Source organism: Cricetulus griseus, chromosome 6 (genome assembly GCF_003668045.3).
Source record: "Cricetulus griseus strain 17A/GY chromosome 6, alternate assembly CriGri-PICRH-1.0, whole genome shotgun sequence".
Lineage (NCBI taxonomy): Eukaryota > Metazoa > Chordata > Mammalia > Rodentia > Cricetidae > Cricetulus > Cricetulus griseus.
The window spans coordinates 16,268,844-16,292,840 of NC_048599.1; the positions used below are offsets into that span (position 1 = coordinate 16,268,844).

Consider the following 23,997-nt stretch of genomic DNA (forward strand, 5'->3'; position numbering starts at 1 on the left):
GCATTTCTCCAAGGGACTAGAAACAATAAGGAGGAATCCTTTCCTAGTTTTGTGATTTTTCTAGGGACTTTCTCGGTGCATTTGAAAGCACAATAGTTTCATTAGAATCCTTCTAATTTCAATGCTACCCCTATCTGATTTTTCACTGAATTGAGTGAGCCAATTAGATTCCCTTGGCTCATCTTCTGATACTGCATCTGACTCCTGAGCTGGCCACATTCGGGGCAGATGAAACCTCAGTTTTCCCTTCCACAAGAACCTTACTAACACTGTGCTAACCACCGTTTGCTGTGTGCCAGATGTTGGCATATGCTCTCTGGGAATCAATGCATCTAATTTACTCTTCCCAACTGACCTCATCATCAGGTCCCTTCTGAACTGGTTTGACTTAGGTAGAGAAGGACACTCACTAGCCTTGTGGACAGACATTGTCCTTCTGGAGCATTTCTGGACAAGTGGCAGAGGAGGAAAACCTCCAGGTGACCACCTGGAAGGTTCTTCAGAGATGTCTATCAGTGCCTACTCCCAGGTGTTGAAGACTAGGTCCCAGAGAAGGCTAATGACTTGCCTCGGGCACAGAGTGAGAGAGGCCACATGGAGGCCAGACCCAGGCTCATGACCCTCCAGAAGCTAAGAGCCCAAGGCTATTCTAGGTGGTCCCTACATATGGCCACAATTCTCTTGTTCATGGGGTAAGCTCACACAAAACAATGAACACATGTGTCAAACCAGGGGCTCTGTGACTCTCCCCCAGTTAAAAGGTAGACCCTACAAGGAATAGTAATCTTGAGATGGGCTGGGAGAAGGGGAGGGGCTCCATTTTCAGGAAAACCCTTGAAATTACATTTCCAACCCACTGCCAGCCCCTCCCTAACCTCTTGCACCCTCCCATCCTCATTGTTTCCATCACATTTTGAAAGAGTGAATGTTTCCTGGGTTCAATTTCATAATAGTTGGAAGGAAACAAACTACGGGCTGTAAACATGGATTGCATTGTATGAGAAATATCTTTATGATGTGGAGCGCAGTGAGTATAGCACAACCTCCTCCCCTAAACCTGTCCTCTGATGTCTTCTACCTAAACATCTCACAGGCAGGGACCCAGAGCTTTAAAATAAATATATTTTTAGCCATCAGAATGCAAAACTAAGACAGGAGAGATGTAAGTATCAGCTCTCTCTCGGTGGTTTTCTTCAATGAATCCCAGAGACTCATGCATTTTTCTGAGCCTGCTTCAGAACGATGTCTGCACAGCAGCTCCCTCTGACACACACTCCATTTTCTCCCTGCACATAGGGTGGGGCTTTATCCCCCCCCCTCATTTTACTCTCCAGCTGGGAAATGACATTAAATTTCATCAGATCCGAAGCAAATCTATAGTCTTGAAGCCCTTTCCTTCCAGGGCCCTTATATTTATTCAGATTTCATGATTCATGTTCCAATAACATAGCCGTAATTATTTTTAAAGTGTGATGTTTGTGGCTTCAACAGGAAACGGTTGCAAAAGGCCTTTTCTCTTTGATAGTTTGTAATCTCAGATGCAACCACTGCCATCGCCTTCTCAGCACCACAGCAGGCGAAACACAATTTTCATTTTAATCTGAATTGCAAGTCTTCACCCCAGTTTTAATTAAAGCAATAAAAGCCATGTCATCTTTGCCCTTTGCAATGTACACAGACTTGGAAGCCAAAGTGACTAAGCGTAGAGCCTCGGATTTCAACCCTGGCGGAGGGTCTCCTGTCTATTTAGGCATTTAACGGAAAGTGGTTTTACTTCACGAAACCTCAGCCACCCAGGCTCTTTCTCACCCGTTAGATAGAGGAGAGCTGTGCAGAAGTAACAAAGGTTGTGTGTGGAACAAAAGAGACCTTTGACTCCAGTGCCTAAGCCCAGGAAAGTGCATCGCAAATGTTAAGTATCATCATCAATTAAAAAAATTATTGTGTGTGAATGTTTTGCCTTTAGGTATGTCTTTACACTACATGCATGCTTGTTTCTCGCGTCATAAGAAGGCAAGGACATCAAATCCCTGGAACTGGAGTTATGGATGACTGTGAACCACCATATGGGTTCTGGGACTTGAATGAGTGGTCCTCTGCAAGAGCAACAAGTACTTACAACTGCTGAGTCATTTCTTAGTGCATATGGTGGTGATGGGGGGACAAATCCAACACCCTTTTCTGATGATTAATGGGGAACTGAGGCTCAGCAATACAATAATATAGGCAAAAGGAACTGAAAGAGTCAAAAACTTGAGATAGGAGTGTCTTCCTTTTTCCCATTCTGGGCATCCTACACTGACCCCTACTGGAAGGAGGCTTCCACTACAAAGCCAACAAGGACTGGTGCACACTCCCTGCAACAATGAGTCAAATTTTTCTCTGGGAAATGTGTCATCAAGCCTTGGGATTTGTTGTCGGCCTGATTGGTGAAAATGGCAACTTTAATGTTTCCCTTTTGCATTTCCTTTCAGTAAACTATTGGCCCAGAGCTCTTTCCCTTTTCTCCATTGCAGTTTTGAACTGATTTCTCGTAAGTCTTTATATATTAAGGAAGTTAGCCCTTCATCTATGTTGTGAGCTGGAAGTATCCTTGCCCAATTTCCCACCTGCATCTTCACTCTGGTGTTCTTGATTACAAAAGTCACGTTATGCTAGTTTGTGGTGTAGTTTTTAAATCTTTCTCATCTAAAGTGTCTCCCTGCTTCAAATCATCAAGCACATTAGAGGTGGTCTTATTGGTTTACTTACAGTTTCTCTCAGTCCATTTAAATCTTAAATTGATTGAAAGTTTGCCTTTAAAGTTCTTGAGACAGTTTTGTGCAGCCCAGGCTGACCTTGAACTTGTATGTAACTGAAGATGACCTTAAACTTGTGAGCCTCTTGCCTCACTACCTCCAGAGTTCTGTGCTGCTGGCTTCAATGTTATCATTCTGGACTGGAAAGGGGCTGTGGATCCAAGACCATGTTTCCCTAACCCTCCCTTCCACCTTGAAACACTCTGCCTGTGGCTTTTAGGGCTCTATGAAAGACACAGAAAGACTCCATTTTAAAAGGAGGGGGTCATCATTCAGTAATCTGCTCTTCCTATTCATCTCTCTTCTCTTAAGTTTCATTTACCTCTGGTCCATGAGCTGAGAATTCACAGTTTATGTGATGGCTCCAGACTCAGACGGATGCCTCCATTTATACTGAGCCTTTCAAATGTCAAATGGTCAAGTCTGACCCCATCAAGCCTGCCCTTCCCCAAGGTGGAAGACATCACAGCCATGCTGGAGCCTTTGACCTCCCCTAAGGCAAAAGATGGCACAGCCATGCTGGAGTCTTTGACCAGAGGGTGGAGCTGGAAGCAAAAACAGACTGGTTCCATGTCTCCCTTCTTTCTCTACATCTATCATCCTCCAATCTGCTAGCTTGATTTCCAAAATCACATCTCAGACCATCTACTTGGCCCCATCTGCTCTGCCTCTGCTACGGTCTAGGATCCCTCACTTGCTAAACCAAACCCTCCCTCAGGTCTCCTGTGTCCGCTCATGCTACTGGGAGATTTGGCAAACCTCATGTCATCCATATCAATCCATTTGCCCCTTTCTCCCTCCCCACTTCTCTCTCTCTCTCTCTCTCTCTCTCTCTCTCTCTCTCTCTCTCTCTCCTCCCTCCCTCCCTCTTTCTCTTTCTCCCCCTCACACACCACACACACACACACACACACACACACACTCACACTCTTAGGGAAAACCTTGAGAACTCTCATATAAATATTATTTACAGCCATAACTTTGGAAAACTACCCACTGCCAGGAAGGCGTCATGAGACATTAACATTTGTGGTACCTGAAGGGGCTTCCCATAGAGGAAGCAGTGTTTGTATTGACACGGAGGTGACCAGATGTTCATCTCATGTAACCAGAGCATTATTTATGGGAATAAAACAATAGAATTAAATCGTCACTGGTTCCTCTGAACACTGGTGTTTTGCACAGGCTCTTAGTTTAGATTCGCCCAAAGTAAGCCTGAGATGAGAGATGAGACTTCCTCTGAGGAGACTTGGTGTAGGAAGGAGCAGGGATTGTAGAGAGCAAGAAAGGAGGGCAGGTTGCAGCATGGCCCAGGATGCAGGCTCCATGGGGGTTACATGGGGGACCTTTGGAGCAAGTTATCCTTCGGAAAAATGAGTCTGGCTTTCTGACCATCCCACTTCCTCCCAGGACCTGGTTCCCATTTGTCAGAGGTCAATTTTCTAGGTAAGTTAGCAGTCAAAACTCATAGCAGCTGGACCTGAGTACCTTAGACTGTTAAAGAGACTGACACAGTGCTAACAGACCCATGGCCCTGCCTCATTTACTTATCCCAGGACCCCAGGAGGCGGGTGTCACTCTTCCTGGTAGTAGGAAGCTGACATCAGTTGCATAAAGACATGTGAACCATACATGGCACAGAAGAGCAAGGAATTTGAGTCCAGGTCTGTGGGAGCTCAAGCCCTTCCCAGGTAGATTCCCCATTCTTCATGGATCATGCAACCTGGACAAATAGATCCCGGCAGCTGTGGGTCTGCCCTAAGCCAGGAGAGAACTGATCTCTATCGGGTTGATTCCTAAGGCTACTGCTTGGGACTTCCTAGAAGCTGGTGTATGCTAGAAAATGCTTCCTGCTCAGATCCAGGGCCTTTGAATAGTAAGGCACCCAATGAACTTTGCTGCTTGGATGAACCTAGGATATAAACACATTTAGAAGAAATATAGTGTCTTTTGACCTCTGAGTCCTTCATTTTCTCCATGATCATATAGGTCCTACAGGAACTGGGACAGTACAATTCCTGCAGTTGATAAGACAACACCCCGTGAAAGAGGTGTGTGTGTGTGTGTGTGTGTGTGTGTGTGTGTGTGTGTGTGTGTGTGTGTGTTCAAATATAGACTCTAGGGAAAAGAGAGAGTACCTGGCCATCTCTTACATTAAAGACCAGAGGCCAGTAGAATCCCACTGAGCCACAGAGTCCTAGAAGAGCCTGAGTTCATTCATCAGCAAGACCAGCATGAACTCATATCCTCTGTTTCTCAGAGTCTACACTATTTTACAGTTCCTCTGTTCAAGAGCTAGCATCTATTTCCCACTGCTTGAATCTACACTTGCCCTGTGCCTGGCTTTGACCAGTGGATGGAGCAGGAAGCAATAATAGACCAGGTCCATGTCTAGGCCTCAAGAGGTCTGGTAGCTTCTGGACTTGCCTCTTTGGGAAACCTGCCCCCCCCACCTTGTGAACAGCCTCAGGCTAACCATCTGGGGGGCAGATGAGAGCTCTGGAGGAGCAGAGAAGCAAACCTCCCATCAACTAAAAAGGGGCTTTTTCCAGATCTTACTGCGGCCACCCAGCCAAACTGCCAACCAATACAACCACAAACTACCTACACATCTGTAGTTTTTAGCCACTATATTGTGAAATATTTGTTTTGCAACAAAAATAGTATACGATGAGAAGTCTAGGCTGCATTTGCAAAGTTGCTGATATTAAATTTGGCTTGTGCAACAGGCTGGACTTAATCTTACAGAATTCTAACGACTACTACTACTGTTAGACGGAGTATCACTATACTAGGTATATGTACTAGGTGGCCAAGACTGTTCTCAAACTCACTATCTGCCACCTCAGCTTCCCAAGTGCTGGGAATCCAGGTTTGCATCACTGTGCCCAGCTTTAACCAGCCCCTAATGTCTTCTTTTAAGTTAGGCAGACCCTCTGGTGCCAGCAAAAAGATGTAGAAGAATTCTTGAGTAGTCCAACTATCCTGTTCTGTTAGGGAAGGTGGGATTCAGAAGATAAGGAAAAGGGTCATCTTCACACATTATATCAATATTCCCAGGGTGCTTTCTGAGTGTCAGCCACAGCCTCATGGAATACATGGAATAAGGGACTATATCCTTCTACCATGGAGGCCACAGTCTTGAATGGAAACAGATAAAAGCTAAGTCATCACACGCATATGGTGGATGACCACAGAATGTAAGAAGAGGCAGAAATTAAAACAAGTTGGCATTGTGACAGACAATCCTGGAGGCAACAAACAGCTCTCTGAGGAGGTGATAGGTAGGTTTTGAAGTCAGAACACAGTATGCTACAAAGTTTTATGCGGATTTGGGAATGACTCAGAGGTCAAGAGAGCCCTGGTCATCTGGGATGACCACATTTCCAAGCTTATTCTGGACAACCAGGCATTGCAGTGTGACATCCCAGGACTTGGAATTATTGCTCACCTCCCTGCAGGCTGGCACATATAGCAACAGAAGGCAGCTTTGCAGTGGTGACATAGTGCTCACACCGGGAAGGCTTGAGAAGGGGTAAAGTGTGGTACCCCAGTATCAGCATCCCTGCAACTTGGACTGCATTGTATTCCTCATTAGCAGAGCTTTCCACGGGTCACAGGCTCACATCTTATTTATGGCCCCATGGGACTTGCCATAGAATAAGGTACATTATGCCTGTGAATTAATAGGCTTTTGTTTTCCCCAGACAGAAAATGTGAACCAATCATGATGGCTGAGGGGCCAGCTAATTTCAGTTGCCAAGAGAGAGGTAGAAGCCAAGAGCAGGGCCAGGCTTGTCCTCCAGCTCTCCGAGGTTCCCAGTAGCTGGGAAACTCCTCGGCTCCATCTGGCATCTTTAGCCACTGCCATATCCTGCAGGCTCTCCTACCTTTGGGTGTCATTGTCCATATTGTCACAGACAGCAGCAAGGACCCCCCTCCCTGGTCACAGTCTGTACTGGGGATGCTCACAGGTGAGAAATGTCAACTTTTTATTCTCTGTGGAAAATATAATATAAACCAGAGAGGACCTTCCAGGAAACCTCTGCCCTCTGCCCTCTGTGCCATGTCCATAAGCTTCCTCAGTGGCCTCAGACAACTGATTGTGTTTGATGGGTAGAATCTGTTCACTGGTGTGTAGACACACACTATAGATGTCCCTAAAGATGTTATGTAGGGGGAAGGCAGTGGCAGAGAGCATGGGACACTTCAAATCACTGTTGTGAAATCTGTCCCTCACTCTGGAAATGTGGACTTAACACTCAGAGTGTTAAGGTCTCAGTGATGCCCACTGTAAGCCAACAGTATTCAGGGACTTCATTTACAGCCATCACTGTGGTCCTGCTTTGACTGTCCCCCATAAGGACTCAACTGATATTTGAATACTGAAAGAATAACATTAGATCATGTCCTACAACCCTGGCAACTGCAGCCCTCCTACCTCGATGCCAGCAGCATCTTGGCTCCACCAGCCCAAGGCTCAGACCCCCTCGGGGAGGAGGGGCACTCACCTGGCTGGTTGGCAGGAGCTCTGGATTTCCGTCACTCATCCCCACGTAGGCACTGTCACCATCAAACTAGAACAAAGACAGAAGTGGTTCTCATTAAAATGTTCCTGGAGGGAAACAGGGCTTGTGTCCCAAGGAGGTCGGGGGATTGTGCTGAAAGAAAGGGGCTGTAAGGGCTTCAGACCAGGCATTGGAACCCTGGATGCTTAAGGCCCCATCTCAGCAGGGCCAGCAGCCCCTGTCCTGTTCTATGGCTCTTGAAAATTCAGGCCAGGACCATCAATCACATAGGACAAAGACAAGCAATACCTATATGGTTGGTACTTTGTCTACTGACACAGCAAGCTGCCTTGTCAGGCACTGAGCTACCCTCCCCTACAAGTATACAAATGACTCTTCTGGCCAAAACGACAGAGGCAATAAGCTAAAGCTGGAATCCCATGTGTCAGGGAAGGGCCTTGAAGTTCATTGCCTTGGAGTCAATGACAGCCTGCCCCAGAGACGTCCACTACATCTTTCTACCCTAAGTGGCTTTGTCCCCACCTCTGTCTCCTTTTAGCTTCATGGCCACAGGTATGAGAACTGTGGTGGAAACTGATGAGGGGTCACAATGTGTTGGAGAATCTACCACTTCTGTATTTGGGAAGAACTGCCCACCATGCGGAAGAGGTGCAGGGGAAGAAACATGGGCCCTGTCAGCAACTACTGATACGCGATTTTCAGCTGGTACCCCAAATTTGAAGCTCCCCGTCTGCCAGGTGGGATAGGATGGTGGTCTCTTCTTCATAGGACAGTTTAGAGCAGCTTTGCCACATGCCACTACCTTCATAGAGATCCCCAGGGGCAGAGGCACACACTTTGAGCAAGTGATTTGTGGGGGTTAACCTGTATGACATTGGCCGGCGCTAAATGAGGACACTCACTTGAGCTTCATCCCGTGGTGGCTCGAGGAATGAACTGTGTGCATGCACACAGGGTCAGTCTCAGCATGAGGCAAGGGATGCTGGCCTTTCACGGTCTACAATAAGCAGTCATTGCTGCTCTTAGGGGACACAAGGAGGCACAACATTCTGAGCAAGATGGCCTCCACTGGGCCAGAGTCAAGAGTCTGCAGGGTTATATTCACCAAAGGCTACTGTTTATAGTTACTTCGTCCTCCAAATTATAACACTCACATATTGCTTTGTGTCTCATTTTTCTGATGGAAACACGTCTTGGAATGTGATCCAAATCACAACATAATTGCTTTTGCCAGTCCCCAGAATTCCACAGTAAGAAGGCAGCAGAGACAACTAGCTAAGCTTGTGGCCCAATGAACTTTCTCTCCTTTGCATTTCAACGTGGCTATATTAGTCATCGCACAAGGGTGTGAGTTTCTCTATGGAACTAATTTGCATGAGTACAGTTGTGCAGACTCATGATGTAGAACTCTACACTCCCCCAGCCACGTAGATGTCTGTCCAAGCCCTTCCCTTAGAACTGTGTGTATCAACCTGCCATGAGGCCAGCCCCACCCCTGTGGGCCCAGCGAGCCAGTCTTCCCTGCTACCACCTCCTCTCTGTGACACCTCCTGTAACTGTCCAGCACTCTCTAATATTTACTGTCTTTGATTCTCAAGTTGGATTCCCCTGCCACAAACGATGTTCCCAGGGATCCAGAACTTTGTGCTGTGCATGGAGAAGAAGCGTAACCAGGGAGCTGAGACATTTTCTAAAACAACAGCAGCTAAACAGGATGGTGTGAGTTAGTAATACATAACAATATACAACGAGAGAACAGACTGGAAGGTGTTCCCCTTTCCCCCCTGTGATAGCCATCAATCACTAAACTCTGGATAGAATACAGCTAGCAGGAAGAAAAAAGCCCATCTTCTTCATATACAATGGGCAAGTGACAAAACAAACGTGGTGAATGAATGACTCCCCTGGCTCTGAGTGGCATGCTCTCTATGGAGAATCTCAATGGCCCAATGGAGACAACATTCTTTCTCCCATTGAAAACCAACAAAACACAAAGAGAAGGCTAGCTGCTCTATGGGGAAGAGACCACACAAGTGCCATTTGTTTGCTTTGCCAGGTTTCTTCCCAATTATGCTGCAAGCTCCCTGTATGCAGAGACCAAGGCTTTTCTAGATCCTCCCCATGTGACCAACATTAAGCCCAGAGCCATAGACATGGGAGACACTTAGCAAGCATGTTGGAAATTCAGGAGAGGGAAGAGTCACCCAGAGTGAGCAGTGGACTATGCCCCTGGACAGGAAGCCCTCCTGGAGTTTGGCGAGAGGTTTTGGGTCAGATAAGGGGGTGGGGCAGTGGACTCCTGTGAGGTCACCAGAGTCTCACAAATAGGCTCACGTATTCATTCATGCATCTGTCAGTTCAAGCAATGTCGAGGAAAGTACTGTCATATGCTAGAGTGAAGCTTGCTTTGTTGGTGGACTGTTCCTGTAGAGCCTCGGTCTGCCTCAATTTGGGGAGTCTTGGGCACTTTGCACAGTGTCCTGAAATATGCTGGGCTGAACAGTTGTGAACAGGGACTAAGGCAGAAGGAGACTGGCTGTCTACCCACCTCTGTCAAAGCCATACTGGGCAAAGAACTTGGATTCAGGAAGATAGGGTGGTCCCTGAGGGCTCAGGGGCTCCCACTTCCCTGGCCTCCAGGAACAAAGACCCAAGGTTTCTCCCTTGTTCCCCTCCTCATGGAGGACTCTTTCTGGTAAAAGGACAAGTAAGCTAAGGAAAGGGTCACAGAGCTACCCCTTCCCTCAGACAGAGCAGGGCCACCTTCCTCCACCCAATGGAAACTGAGGACCCTCCACCCATTGGGTCCTCAGACCCAATGGAAAACACTCACATCTCCACCACTATCCAGGACATGCTGAGGTGGACAGAGAGAGTGGACACCCACATGCCTCAAACCCTGATTTGTGTGGACCCATGTCATGCACAGCTCGGTCCTACCAGTCTCATTTCCATACAGGACACAACCGATGTGCACAGAGCACAAGTACAGGGTACATTATCAGACTAGAAAACTGGCACACAATCCTAGAACACACAGGAAAGGAGGAGGCAGATGTAGAAACACACCATACACCTGCAAATGTTTGCTAGAACTCACATAAGTGTGAATGTAAACATGCATTTTGTGTTCCCAGAGAAACACATTAAGCAATGGCGCATGGGCAGAGATCCTGTGAACATCTCACAGTTTATTGGTCCCTCTGCCAAAAGTCATTTTTCACACTACACAACCTTCTGTGTGCTTTAAAATGTGCAGAAGAAACACAGGGGGACAACAGCCTAAGAATTGCTATGAAACGTCAGGACATCCTCTTACCATTGCCTGGAATAGATTAATTTTCCCCATTTCATATTCTAATTATAATTCCTTTCCTCACTGCCATCTTCAGTCCTCATTACAGCTGGAAGATTGTTCTGCAAAAGCCAGGCCTTCATCTTCTCTCCCCAAGAGTTTTGTCATGGAAATGAGTTTTGGAATCTGAAAGAATCCACATTTTTTTGCAAATATCGAATGTGTGGGGATAACCCTTTCATGTCAGCCACCAGGGATAGACTCACAGAGGCTTCTAAAGGACTTGTCTTTCTCCACACTGTGTGGTCACCAGATAGGAACTCTTAGGTCTCTATTCCAATAGCCACCCCCAACCTAAGCTTGTCATGTTCGCCCAAAGGATTGTTTTTATCTTAAAAGATACCTAACAAATAAGCAGCCAAAGTGAAAAACGAGGAGCTCTGGTCTGATAGACAGAGCCTAGCTCCATCTGTCCCACCTTAGGCAATGGGCTTGGTTTCCCCATTCTTCTGACCCACAGTCTCTGATTCATGATATACAGAAATATCTCTCTCCCACAGACACATGTTATGAGATGGATACACATGGTCAGTAGGCATCTAGATGAAAGAAGGAAGAAAATAATGGACAGATTGATGCAGATACTAATGGATGAGGGATAAGTGGCTGGATCAGTGGGTGCAGGGCTGATAAATGATGGATCAAGGCAAGAACTGATGTAGTAGAGGATGGATGGATGGATGGACGGATGGATGGATTGTGAATGCATAGATAGAAATAGAAGCCAAAGAATGGTGGGCAGATGGATGGATTAATACATAGATGAATGGGTAGATGGATAATAGATGCATGGACTATCAATTAATACAAGGACCAATGAATGAATGATGGAGAGGATAGATAGGTGAATGATGGGTTGAGGATGGATAGGTAGAGAGATGAATTATGGGTAGGTAAGTGGTTAGATGGAGGATACATAGATGGATGACAGATAGTATAAATTCTCACTGTCCAATGGAAATACAATTTGGTCATAAATGTGAGTCACATGTGTAATTTACATTTTCTAGTAGTTGTAATTTAAGAATAGGGGAAACTCATTTTAATATGTGTTCTATTTAGCCTAGTGTATTTATAATATGATTTTAATGCACAGCTACTATTAACCTAGTCATTGTTGATTAGGTGGTTCATTAATGACATGAAGGAATGAAAGGATGCCTGTTAATCCATTGATCCTTGTGTGATGAATGGAGATATAGATAGGATTGGGATTTATGGATGGATGGCCAAGTCGAAAGGGAGGCATGGAACCCCCAGAGGCCGTCTGTGGTCCTACTGCAGCCAGGGTCTGTGTTGATGTCTGTGGCCCACGTTACCATCAAAGGCCATGCTGATGTCTGTGGTCCAGGCTATCATCTGAGGCTATGTTGATGCCCTATCCCCATGATGAGCTGGTCCCGCCCCCCTCACTGGCTGCAGGAGAGCTGGCCCCACCCCCTCTCTGACCTGCAGCTCTGGGCATGGGAGAGTTGGCCAGTTCCCATGGAGTGGGTGTGGGAGAGAAGCCCTCGTTCCTCTGGGGTGGGAAGGCCCAGCAGAGACACAAATCCAGGGTCTTGAGTTGGCCTACCCCAACGTCTACTCCATCTATGAGCTGCTGAAGTGGGTGAAGGGGCTGGTCCTGAGGAACTGCAGCCTCTGGGTCTCATGGCTCTGGGCAACAGCAGGATATCCAAGAGGACTTTCGGTGAAGATCTAGTATTAATGGTGTAGCAGAAGCCAGAGACAAAATGTTGTGCTGCGTAACACACCACAGTTTTGGATGCCACTATGACGAACAAATATACGACGGAAACCAGGACAGAGGAGCAGAGTGGTACATGCCAGACAGAACTGGAGATGCGACAGCTGTGACTCCTGAGAGAAATGGCTATGACTGATGGAGGAGCAGGCCACTGCCCAGAGGGGCTGGCAAGATTTCTTTCTTTCTTTTTAAATTTAAATTTTCTTTTGGGGGGTTGGTTATAAAGGTTGAGGGCAGCTACAGAGGGACTGGGAAATGAAGGTTGAATGGGGTGCATGATGTGAAATTCCCAAAGAATCAGTAAAAAATTATGTACTAAAAGAAAAGAGAGGGAGGCGTGGATGAACCCTGGGTGAGATAAAACGATGGGGCGTGAAAAGAAGCAAATGAGAAAATGATTGGAACAGCAGGTAAGATAGACAAACGGGCGGTGGGGCAGGAGCCCCGGATGCCTGGATAGGTGGGTGGGTGCCTGCAAGGAAACAGGCTAAGTGCATGAGTGAATTAGCAGAGGGTTGGTATCCAACCCCCCCCGCCCACCCCCCGCTCCGTACTTTCCCTGCACAGACTATGCACTCAGGGCTGAAGTATGTCACCACCTCTCAGGTACTCATCTCTAGTCAAGTCACCCCAAATTCCAATTGACAGTTTCTCCCTGGCCATTTTCCCATTTGTCCCACGGTCACTTCCATCACTGACGTCACGGGCATGGACTGACTCTTCCTCCAGCACTCTCTAATCATACAGGCATCAGCACCACACAGGCTTAGCCCAATATCCCTGGGTAGCTCTGAGCTTCTACCCATACACTTTTCCCCAGTCTGAGCGCCCACAAAAGCTTTCTGCTCAGCTCCTCCACTGACCTGGCATCATTGGGCAGCCCCTTTGTTCCTCAGACCAATCTCTATACCAGCCCTGAGCCTTGTAGCACACTGTTCTGGATTCTGTGAGGGCCTCTCTGTCTCCTTGCTCTTAACTCATCGCAAGCCCAGAACACTCTCTTCTCCATTTCTCTGCTCCCCGAATCCCAACTCTTTTTGAGTTCGGTCTCTTAGAAGGGATGTGTCTACACACTCCACCCTATGGACTTGCATTAAGAATTCACACTTCTGAGTCCAACCCGAAGCCTCCACCCCAGGAAGACCAGCTTTGAACTGTGAAAGCTTTGGTGACAGTACGGATGTTGGAATCCAAGTGACGCTCCCTCTGTATACCAACTGGGTGACTTGGGACTTCACTTCCCTTACCTATAAAACAGCAGTGAGGGGCTGGGGAGATCTCTCTGGATGAAGAACTTGTTGTGGGAGTGTAGGGACCAGAGGTCAGGTCCACAAAACCAACTTAAATGCCATAAATGCTGAGCTGGTGAGGAGGCCTACCTGCAACTCCAATGTTTGGAAGGAGGACGCCAGGGATCTCCAGAGAAAGCTGGCTAGTGAGACTGGCCAAGTCAGTGAGCTCTGGGTTCTAAAGATCCTGCCTCAATAATAAGATGGAGCACCATGGAGGAAGACTCCATAGGCACACACATGTATTTGCCTGTGCACCTATACAAACATATGTGTCCACATATATTTGAACATGCATGCACACACTTTAAAAAAACAGCTATTATTCCTACCTCATGACAATTATGATATCTGTTATCAGACGTCCAATAGCAATCATATCTCCAATAGCAGTTGATATCCGTAATACATTAATACAGTGTTTCAAAATGTTAATTATTTCTGGCAGTTGCTTAATAACTTATCTTACTTTGTAATTATATGCTCACTCATATCCCTTCATCAGTCCCAATCCTCTTTTCTCACTGATGACCTTGTTTCCTATGTCACTGAAAAACTGAGGCCATCAGGAATGTCCCTGACTCTCCCAACCTTCCCGGCTTATAAACATCTCACCCATTCTGGTTTCCTTGCCTTCCATCTCATTTCCTTCCCTTCAATCTGGGAAGCTCGGCACTTCCCTCCCATTCACGGTCAGCCCTTCTCCTTAACACCATGCTCCTACAACTGCCCTTTGGTCTTGGTCCTGGTCTAAGATCTGATTTAAGTGGCTGAAGCCAAGTGAGCCCAGCCAGGCCACTGTTGTATCAGAAACCAACAATGAGACCCCAGACCCCTACTGTGTGCTTCAGGACAGCCCCCCAAATGCTAGGAGCTGACAATCCTCCTGGGCACAAGAAACTGGAAAACACAGGGGTTCCAAGGGTGCAGAGGGGTGACTGTTTGCCTGCCATGTGCAAACAGTGCTCTAGATATCAGGAGTCGTGGTGATCGGGCATGGCCCTGACTTGAGCCCCCAGTCCAGTGGCTAAGTGATGACTCTCCACCTCCTGCTTTTCCCCAGCTTTGCAGATGACAGACCAGCTGTTTTCTAGCTCCAGCTCTAAGCCATAAAGGATGACCACAGACTAGTTGACAGTCTATCCTGACCCACCAGGGACAGCTTTGCATTGGCTAGCCTCTGAAAGCCAAAAGGCCAATACCAGTCCTGCTTCAACAGCCTCATGGACAAAATTGGGTCATGTTGCCAGTCCAAACATGTCCTCTTCCTGACTTAGTTTAGGCCTCCATGCTTCCCCAAGTCATGCAAATACCAGCCTCAGCTTGACTTGTGGCTCTGAAAGCCAGGCATGGAATATAACTTCTCATTGCACACTTACACATGGTATATTCTTTGACACCTGTGACGGGGACCGGGACTGGGTTAGCAGAGAAAGAGAAGCAAGCAGGACAGCTTTTCCATAGAGATGCTGAAGCAGGGGTCATGCATAGGAACTGACAGGGAACATGACGACATCCAGGTTGTTGTGAATGTGTGCCAGTGACCCATGTTTCCAGACCCAGAGCTATGCCTGGGTATCTCATTAGAACCCCCGGGAAATCACAAGGCTGCCATAACCAGCTCTACTGTAGAGATGAACAACAAGGTGAGATTCAGGGTAGTTGGGAGCTTGCCCAGAGCCAGCCAGTGCATTTAAACCAGGCCTTGACCCCGGGTACCAAAGTAGCAACTGTGAAGAAACTGCTGATCCTCTATTCTGCACAGAGACACGGGTCAAAGATGAAGGATGCACAGCCCTCTGACCAACCAGCTGCAAGACACTGGGTGATGTGCCTGTGGCGATCTGAAGAGAAATGATCAAAGCAGCTCGGTGCTCCTGCCAGGTCTGATGCAGCAGCCTGTGACAACGTTTAGTCTGCACAGACGAAGTTGAGCTCAGTAGACAGTGACAGGAGTGGGGCAGCTGTGATCTGGGCTCTGCCGAGAGTGTGGTTTCACATGGCAGTCTCAGGAGACACACATGGGAAGAAAGACCTTTGCAAATGGAGGAGGACCAGAACTGGCCTAACGGAGGGAGCCCTCAGGCTTGAGCAAATCCAGGCCCATCACCACACGGAGAAGTGCAATTACATTTCCTCCAGACACAGCTGCCAGGCTGTCAGGGTGCAGACACTGGGCAGGCTGCCTTCTCCACCTATATGATGTTTTCTTCTAACTGAGGACTGTGTCTCTTGTGCCTTATCTGAAAAATGGATATGGCTACCTCTGGGATGAAATAAGTAAAATGATGAAAAGTGCTTGGAACCTTGTCTTGTGGTCCAGAGAAAGCTATTGGCCACCTCTAGCTAAACAGCATGGCCTAATTCTGTAGAGGGGCCTCCCACCAAGTTCTGAGGTCTTAAGCATGTGCCTACAACATACAGCCTGGCATAAAACCTGCAAGAAAGTCTGGCTATGAGGTGATATTTTCCCCCTAAGATACTTGTTGTGTTTTGCTTCTTAAATACAATCACCGATTTCCCTCTGATGATGTCTGCCTCCTAACTGGTCTTCCTGATCATCTGTGCACAGTGCTGGGTCTTCATTCTTATGGTATCCACCTTGGAAATCTAACACTCTGGGTGTGGCCCCAGAGAGGTTAGGGGTTTTGTTTAAAATCACACAGCCATGATACCCAAGCTGAGTCTGAAGTCTAGGCTGTGCAGGGCCCTGAAAAGCTCCCTTTCTTCAGTGGTGTAGCACTGGCAAGTTCCCACATTCGTGTAAGTGATCCTAATTAAACTAATCAGTTTACCAGAAGGAAAAAAAGGCATGGAAGTAGAGAAGAAAGAGGAAGGGGTTTGCAATGAGAAAGAAGACTAGGAAAGAGTAATGGGGAGAGAGCATGACCAAATACATATGCATATTTATGAAAATGTCATATTATAGCTCATTATTATGTATCATTAATCTATGCTAATTTTAAAAACCCCAAAAAAAGTCACACTGGTTTCCCACCTCAACTTCCTGCAAGCTGTGTGGACCAATGCAGGTGACGTCATCACCCTCCACCTGGAGTTTCTTGATTCATGAGGAGAGGCAAAGTCTTGGCCATAGCCTGTGAACAAGAGTCTGGGAATGGCCTCATGGGCAAGCCTGCAGCCCTGGGCCACTGGAGGACTCTTCTTCCCACTGCCCACAGAAGTTGGTATCATTTGCTTTGCCAATAAAATCCACCAAGAGGTAGTGTGATGGCTACGGTCACTATGGTAATTGCAGATGAATGCTGCCAGGTGCCAGGCTCCTCTGGAAAGTGGACCCCATCTCCACCTCACAGATATGGACACCTAGCCCTCCTACCTGGCACTGTTCACCAGCCTCCAGGAAATGTGGTTTGTCCACACCAAAGTGTTTGAGTGTTAAATGTACACTGGATCTCAAAGACATAAAGAGAGAAAGAAGGCCCAATACTTTGTCAATATTGATTGCACATAGAAACAATCCTTAAGCTGACCTGGGTCAACCAGAAGATACCATTAAAGTTAATTTTGCCTGTCTCTTTTTACTTCCTTTGTATGTGGCTAAAAAGATATTCAGAATCATATTATGTGGTTTGTCTTACACTGATTTGTTTCTGCTTTCCTAGCATTGGGGTTGGAATCCAGGGCCTCCCACATATTGCCCAGACGCTTTGCCACTAAGTTATAGGCCAGCCCTATTTGCTTTCATTTTCTACCTGACCATGCCCATCCACCATCTGCCTCAGACCCAGAGTCTGTACGGAGGAGATTCAGCATCAGCAGTAACTGAATCCAATTCTCTGTCAATACAGGGAAACTGAGCCTCACAGACAGAGACTTGTAGAAGGCAAGAGGCTGACAGAGTCACTCATTCATTCCACAAACATTAACTGAAGTCTTTCCATGTGCTCTAAGTTCTAGGCTACAGCAGGAAACAAAGTCCAGGGCCATGATGCAATCTGGGGCTCTGCCTTGCTGCCATTTTACTGGAAGGGGTGAGTTTGCTTGCGGGGTCTTTCCTGGCCAGGTCATCCTTGGGCCAGAGCAGTAGACTCAGCAAAGGCTCCCACCTCCCACAGTTGCCTCAGCTACAGATCTTTCGGCCTGCAGGTGGGTGCTCCGGATATAACCCAGAGAAGACCCCTCCTTCAAAGGCACCTTATCCCGATGCAGCTGCCCAACTGGTATAGCATGGTGGCCTGGTGCTGCCTCTGGTAACTTGCATATCGAGTACATTACCGCAGATTTATGGCAAAAATTATCCTCTCTCTCAGCTCCATTTAAAGCCATTTGGAGCTCGCTCCCACCCCCGATTATAAATCTAATTGCACATTCCGAACAGACAAGCGCTCATTAAGCTTTAATTATGCACATGATGTTTTCAACAAACATTTTCATTTGGCCGCTGTGAGGGGGAATGGTGCCAAGGGGGCTGCAGGCCTGGCTGTGGCTGCAGGGGGCCAGGGTTGGGAAGCAGGTCAGGGTGTGGCCAGATGAGCTTGCCCAAGGGGCAGGGCTGGGAACCCATCAGATTGGGCTCATGACTTGGTGGCCTTCCACCTGGCTCCTCCATGGGAATCTTAACATATGTGTGCTCAGCTACTCCCAGCTGTATCCCTATCATCCTCCTGGTCCAGCCTAAGCAATGCCAGTGAGCCTCTCTGAGGATGGGGAGAAGGGAAGCTAGGGACCCCCAATCCCGACAGCGCAGCTGGTACCCTTGTTCTTCAGCACCGTCCCTGCCCCTTCACTCCAGACCCCCAATGACTCTGTGCAAACCACTTTCAGCCAAACCCTACCTTCCACCAAGGAAGACTCCAAATTTTTGTTGTTTCTTGGTTTCTAGACAGGGTCTTGTGATGTAGCCCATGCTGGCCTTGAACTCACAGCAATCCTTCTATCTCAACATTTCAGGTGCTAGGATTATAGGCATTCTCACCGCCCACCACCATGTCCGCTAAGAGACAACATCCTGGAAGTAGCACTCAAACCGCTTGACCATCTTCCCTGTCAGCCCAACCATCAGCCTGAGCTCACACTACAAACAAACACATCCATAGCTCTCTTCTGGCTCAGGCTCCTGAATGCACCCAGCTCTCTGCATACTGGGACTGTATCTCCACAGCAACTCCCTTCTCACTCCTCTCCACACAGCTGGTGCCTAGGCAACTTCTAAGCTGTCCCCTCCAGAAGCCACACCTAGGCCAGACTGGCTGTCCAACCCCCACCAACTCTCCACATGCTGGGGACATTTATAAGGTAAGATATTGGGTGACTTCCCCCAAGGAAGAAAGGGAATCACCAGCTCACTGAGTGGCTACAGACAAGTTTCCTGCTCTGTCAGTGCCTTTATCTGTGTCTGGAAAGGCTAATCAAACTCTGTGGGCCTTTGCTTGCCCCACAGCCAAGCGTCTGCCTTCCCACTTGAAGAGCACTGAAGAATGGAGGAGACCCATCCTTGCAGGGTTGCCAGGGAGTGCCAGTCAGACAGAGGTCCCTAAGTGGCACTTCTCAGACACTGGAGGCCAGGGTGACAGGAACCCCAAAGCTCCTCCAGTATGTTTTATTTCACATAAAAGTGGGTGAAATAAGCATGGATTCTAAACTAGAAGCCAGAGTTCACTCAGCATCCCGGCTGCTCCCTGAAAACAGACTCTGAGAGTGAAAGCTACAGGTGGGAGCTCACTGGGGAAGTGCTTCAGGGAAGCCAGAGGGAGGAGTCACAGTGGGCTGTGGGCAGCCTGTCCCAAGAGGACTCTGGAGCCAAGATGACCCTGAGGAGTTGTCCCAAACCAGAGCAGGGAGCCAAATGCTGTGCTCACAAATGGGCCAACCATCAGATCTAGGCTTCCTCCTTCACCTGAAGCCATCACCAGGGTCATGCTGGACTGCGAGGCACCAGAAGCAGGTAGGGTAAGTGTCCAGTCCTGTAGGAGAACTGGATGGATCATACTCTTGTCATTCGGTCACTTACACAACAACGACATAGAGCTTGCAGCACTGGTGTGACCACATTAACCCACTGGATCCTCTGAAACCCATAAGGTAAGTTACCATGAGCCAGGCTGCCACTGTACAGGGGAGGAATGAAGTTCCAATGAGGCGAAGCAGCTTGTCCAAGACCACACAGCTAAGAAATAGGAGATACATTGTTTGAACTTGGAGCTCCAATGACCAGGCTAAACCCCTTCCATGCTCTTGACTGTCCTTCTCTGGAGACTGGCTGTGGTTAGCAGCCTAGAGCCCTGAGCTGCCAAGAACTGCCAATATTTGTGCCTGACAATGATCTATCTTCTGTGTGGTTGGGAACAAGTCCCAGAAGAGATTCTTGCCAGAGACAATTAACTAAAAGCCACAAGAGCCCTATGTAGGGTGGGACGCTGTGGGGACGGCGGACAGGGAAAAGGGGGGCTGAGACAATGAGCAGCAGATGATCTGGAAGATATTTTCTGCCCAGTGCTGCAAAACAAGCCCTTCAATCATGCCACAAAGGGCTGGCATTGTTGGATGGGAAATATGTCAATGACAGTGCTCAGTGTTGGATCGCGGGTGGTTTTAAAAAGAGAAAAGTCCTTTGAAATTGTAATTTGACCTAGAAAGGTTTTTCTAGGTCACCTGAACCTGCCACTTGTGCATCTAACCCCAAAGCCAACAAAGACAAAATGCCAGGCTCACTTCCCTCTATGCAGCATCCATAGAGGAGAGCATGTTTGTAAACACTGCTGATATTTCAGTGCTGTGTTACAATCTGTCTTTGGACTGCTGGCGGGTGGAGAGGCTGCATCTCTAAAAGCCTGCAGACCTGGGTTCAAGTCCAGGCTCTGCATTTGACTGCTGCATAGCTATGAGCGAGGATCTCAGCTTTCTCAACCTCTGTAAAGGAAGGGAGGAAGTGGGTATGATGGCATCCTGCAGTCCTAGCATTGGAAAGCATTGGAATCCAGAGCTATGCAGTGAGACCCAGGTACAAACAAACCCATGGGAACAAAACGGGGGAAATGTACCTGGCAGTGAGCAGCATAACACGATGCCCTAGAGAGGCTGGCTTCCTCCTTTCATGCAGGCAACTTTCCAGGCTGAGGGCCACCCCTGTGTTCTTGACCACTGAGCCCTTATGCCCCAGATCTCAGATCCCTCTCCTGGAGCCCAAGGAAGCAGTGGGGGTGGGGACTGTCTGAACTGGATTTTTCTGCCTCTAAAAACAGAGATGTAAACTGCCCTCTATAGCACAGCCTATACCTAGGAGTTATGCCAATCCCTCTTCTTAACTCTGCTACCCAACTTAGGAGAAATCTTTGCAAGGTGTCAAAGCTAGTCTTACTTCAAACTTCCCTGCATTTCATTAGGGAAACCAAGGACAAGGTGGTAGATGGTCCCTCAACTCCTGGCAACATCATATCAGGAGTTACCACCATCACACTGTTGGAGGCCCTGAGGCTGTGTGTGCCTCCAGAACATTCTAGATATGGCCCAGTTAGTATCGGAGCTCCAAGGCTGGACTTGAGCACTTGTGACATTGTAAGTTGGGGAGCACCTGAAATACAGAACAGATCTCCAGGGAAGCTCAGGGCTCACAGGACATCAGGACCTTAAAAACAAGGAGGCACTATGAAGGGGACTGGCCACACAAATGCAAGTGATGTACACTTGTCACATAGAGAGACAGAGTAGGTCAAAGACAGACCACTTGGGGATGGGGTGAGGTGTGTGTGTGTGTGTGTGTGTGTGTGTGTGTGTTAGGGGGTGATGGCTGTCTCCAAGCCACTGAGGTTGTTTCCAGTGCAGAATGGGAGGGATGGAATCAACAAGCTTGAGGAAAGCTTACAACAGTATTCACAGAGCAGTGACAGGGAGCTGGCTTTGGTGAGAGGGTGAGACATTCTGCAGAGCAGCATGGCAGTGACACAAACTGAGAACATGTGTGGATCCAATGCCATTTTTGGACCTCTGCAGGCACCAGCAGACGTGTGATACACGTACGTTCATATAGGCAAAACACTTATACACATAAAATAAAATAAATAAATCTTAAAAGATTAAAAAGAACTTTTTAATGTGTGTGTGTGTTTGTGTGTGTGTGTGTGTGTGTGTGTGTGTGTGTGTGTGTGTGTGCGCGCGTGCGCGCACGCACATGTGCTTATGCAGGCATTCAATGTTGGGGGTGGGTGTTAATGGTGGGTACCCTCCTTAATTGCTTTCTACTGTAACTTTGAGACAAGGACTCTCACTGAAGTCACGGCTCAGCTCGGTAGCCAGCAAGCCCCAGGGACCCATGTCTCAGTCTCCTTAGTGCTGCTGTTACAGGTGTGTACAAACACATCTGACCTTTTTTTTTTTTTTTTTTTTTTTTTTTTTTTTTTAACAAGGGTGCTAGGGATCTGAACTCAGGTCCTCACGATTACAGGGCAAGGACTTAAGCGCCTTGTCAATTGAACCCTTTCCTAGCCCCAAAATAAGGACTTTGAAACAATAAAACAGAGGAGCAAATTTGGAAAATTAGTTCCAATAAGGTGAGAAAATGGCAGACCCTCTGTGCCGGGATCCACGGGACAGCCTTTGCACAACAATCTCATTTGACCTTTGCTACAGCCATAGGAGGGAGATGGCAACATCACATTCTAGAGAGGAGAAAACAAGTGTAATGTCATCTACAGGCTGGGGGTGGGGGTCACACAACTGGACTGTGGCAAAGCCAATTAGTAGCTCTGCCAAAAGTCACACTCATAACAACTCCTTTATTTAGTCTTTCCTTTTGGAAACAAAGAGAGAAAGACCAATTAAATACAAGACATCAGGCTCGTCCTGTTTGGGAACATTGAAGTAGATAACCAGAGTAAGCCTCCAACTTCAAGCACTGCAGAAGGGGTAAGAGTTAAGTACACGAAGCTACACTGGAGGGAAACAATCAGAAGAGAACACACTGTTTATCAGATTTGCAGAGGCACGTCGACTTCCTCAGCCCTTGAAGCAACCACGGAGGAAGAGATTGACAGGTTCAAATATACACACATTAATATCTTCTGTGGAAGGAAACGCAATAAAACTGAAATGAAAAGGACATCAGACTAAGAAAATATCAGCAGCAACGATGAGACAGTTAATATATACGATGTAGAGACAGTTAATATATACGATGTAGAGACAGTTAATATATACGATGTAGAAATGGCTCCGTCAACTTCAGCAGAAAGCAAGACGCTGCGAGACAAAAAGATGTGAGATTCAAACAGGAAAGCCACCGAGAGGCAAGATTCCAAGAAATAAATGCATGGGGAAATGTATGCTTGATTCAATGGCAGTGGAGAAATGCGCATGATCCAAAGCAGCAATTTGGAACTAGCATATTTTACACCACACACAAATATCTGTAGGTGAGTGGAAAGCAACATGGCAGTCACCAATGGCCAGCCAGCAAGGGAGAGTACCGAAAATCCTTGTCTATATCTGAAGCTATTCCCTCCTCACACTGCCTAACCGCCTAGAGGACACCCCAGTATCTGTGGGGTACAGGGACATCTTTGTCCTCCTGAAGCTTGTGGTCCAGTGATGGGAACAGGAGCAGGAGCCCAAATCATTGTGAGTGACAGGCTTGCTGGAGCCTTGACGGGGCCATGCAGAAAGACTGGAGAGGGGTAGTTGTAAGCAGAATGAACCAGGTGACGGGGGTGAGGGCATAAGACAAGAGGGAGGGTTGGGGGATGATGGGGATGAGCCATCCCCAGGCCTGGGAGCTGGAAAAAAAGGAGGGGCCATTCAAGGATTGGGAGTGGTGATGGTAGGGAGGGCAGAAGAGACATGGAGACAGAAAAGCTGAGAGGAAAGGGCAACGGGGCTACAAGTAAGGGATGAACATAGAGGGCCAGAATTTGAGCCATGATTTCAGAAGTAGCTACTGTGAATGCTCTGGGGGAAGGGTGAGGCTGCCTATGAACTAGCAGACGTGGCTGTCCTCCTAGGTTGGGCCAGAAGAGTCTGAGTCTGGTTTGCACACAGAAGAAACCCTGGATAAAGCACCAGTAAGCAGAGGCTGGGGAGACGGTTCAGTTGCTTGGCAGAGTGCTTGCAGGCATAAGGACCTGAGTTTGAGCCCCAGAACCCACATAAAAAGCTGCACATGGCAGCACATGCCTGTAGTCCCAGTCTGGGGAGGTGAATACAGGCAGCTCTCTGGAGCTCGCTGGCTAGCATTGCCAAACTGGTTAATGCCAGTTCAGTGACAGGCCCTGTCTGAAAAGATGAGATGGGGGGACATTTGAGGAGGACACCTGGGGTTCTTGAC

At 47.6% G+C, this 23,997-nt stretch overlaps 1 protein-coding gene across 5 annotated transcripts in view; it reads right to left on the minus strand.

The window, feature by feature from the left end:
* Positions 1 to 23,997, minus strand: part of Tox2 (TOX high mobility group box family member 2) — a 124,672-nt gene that overhangs the window by 69,288 nt on the left and 31,387 nt on the right. For all 5 annotated transcript variants that reach the window (XM_027423503.2, XM_027423505.2, XM_027423504.2 and 2 more), the window contains exon 2: positions 7,310 to 7,375. In XM_027423503.2, the coding sequence (XP_027279304.1) occupies positions 7,310 to 7,375 (66 nt within the window). The remainder of the gene's footprint in view (positions 1 to 7,309; positions 7,376 to 23,997) is intronic.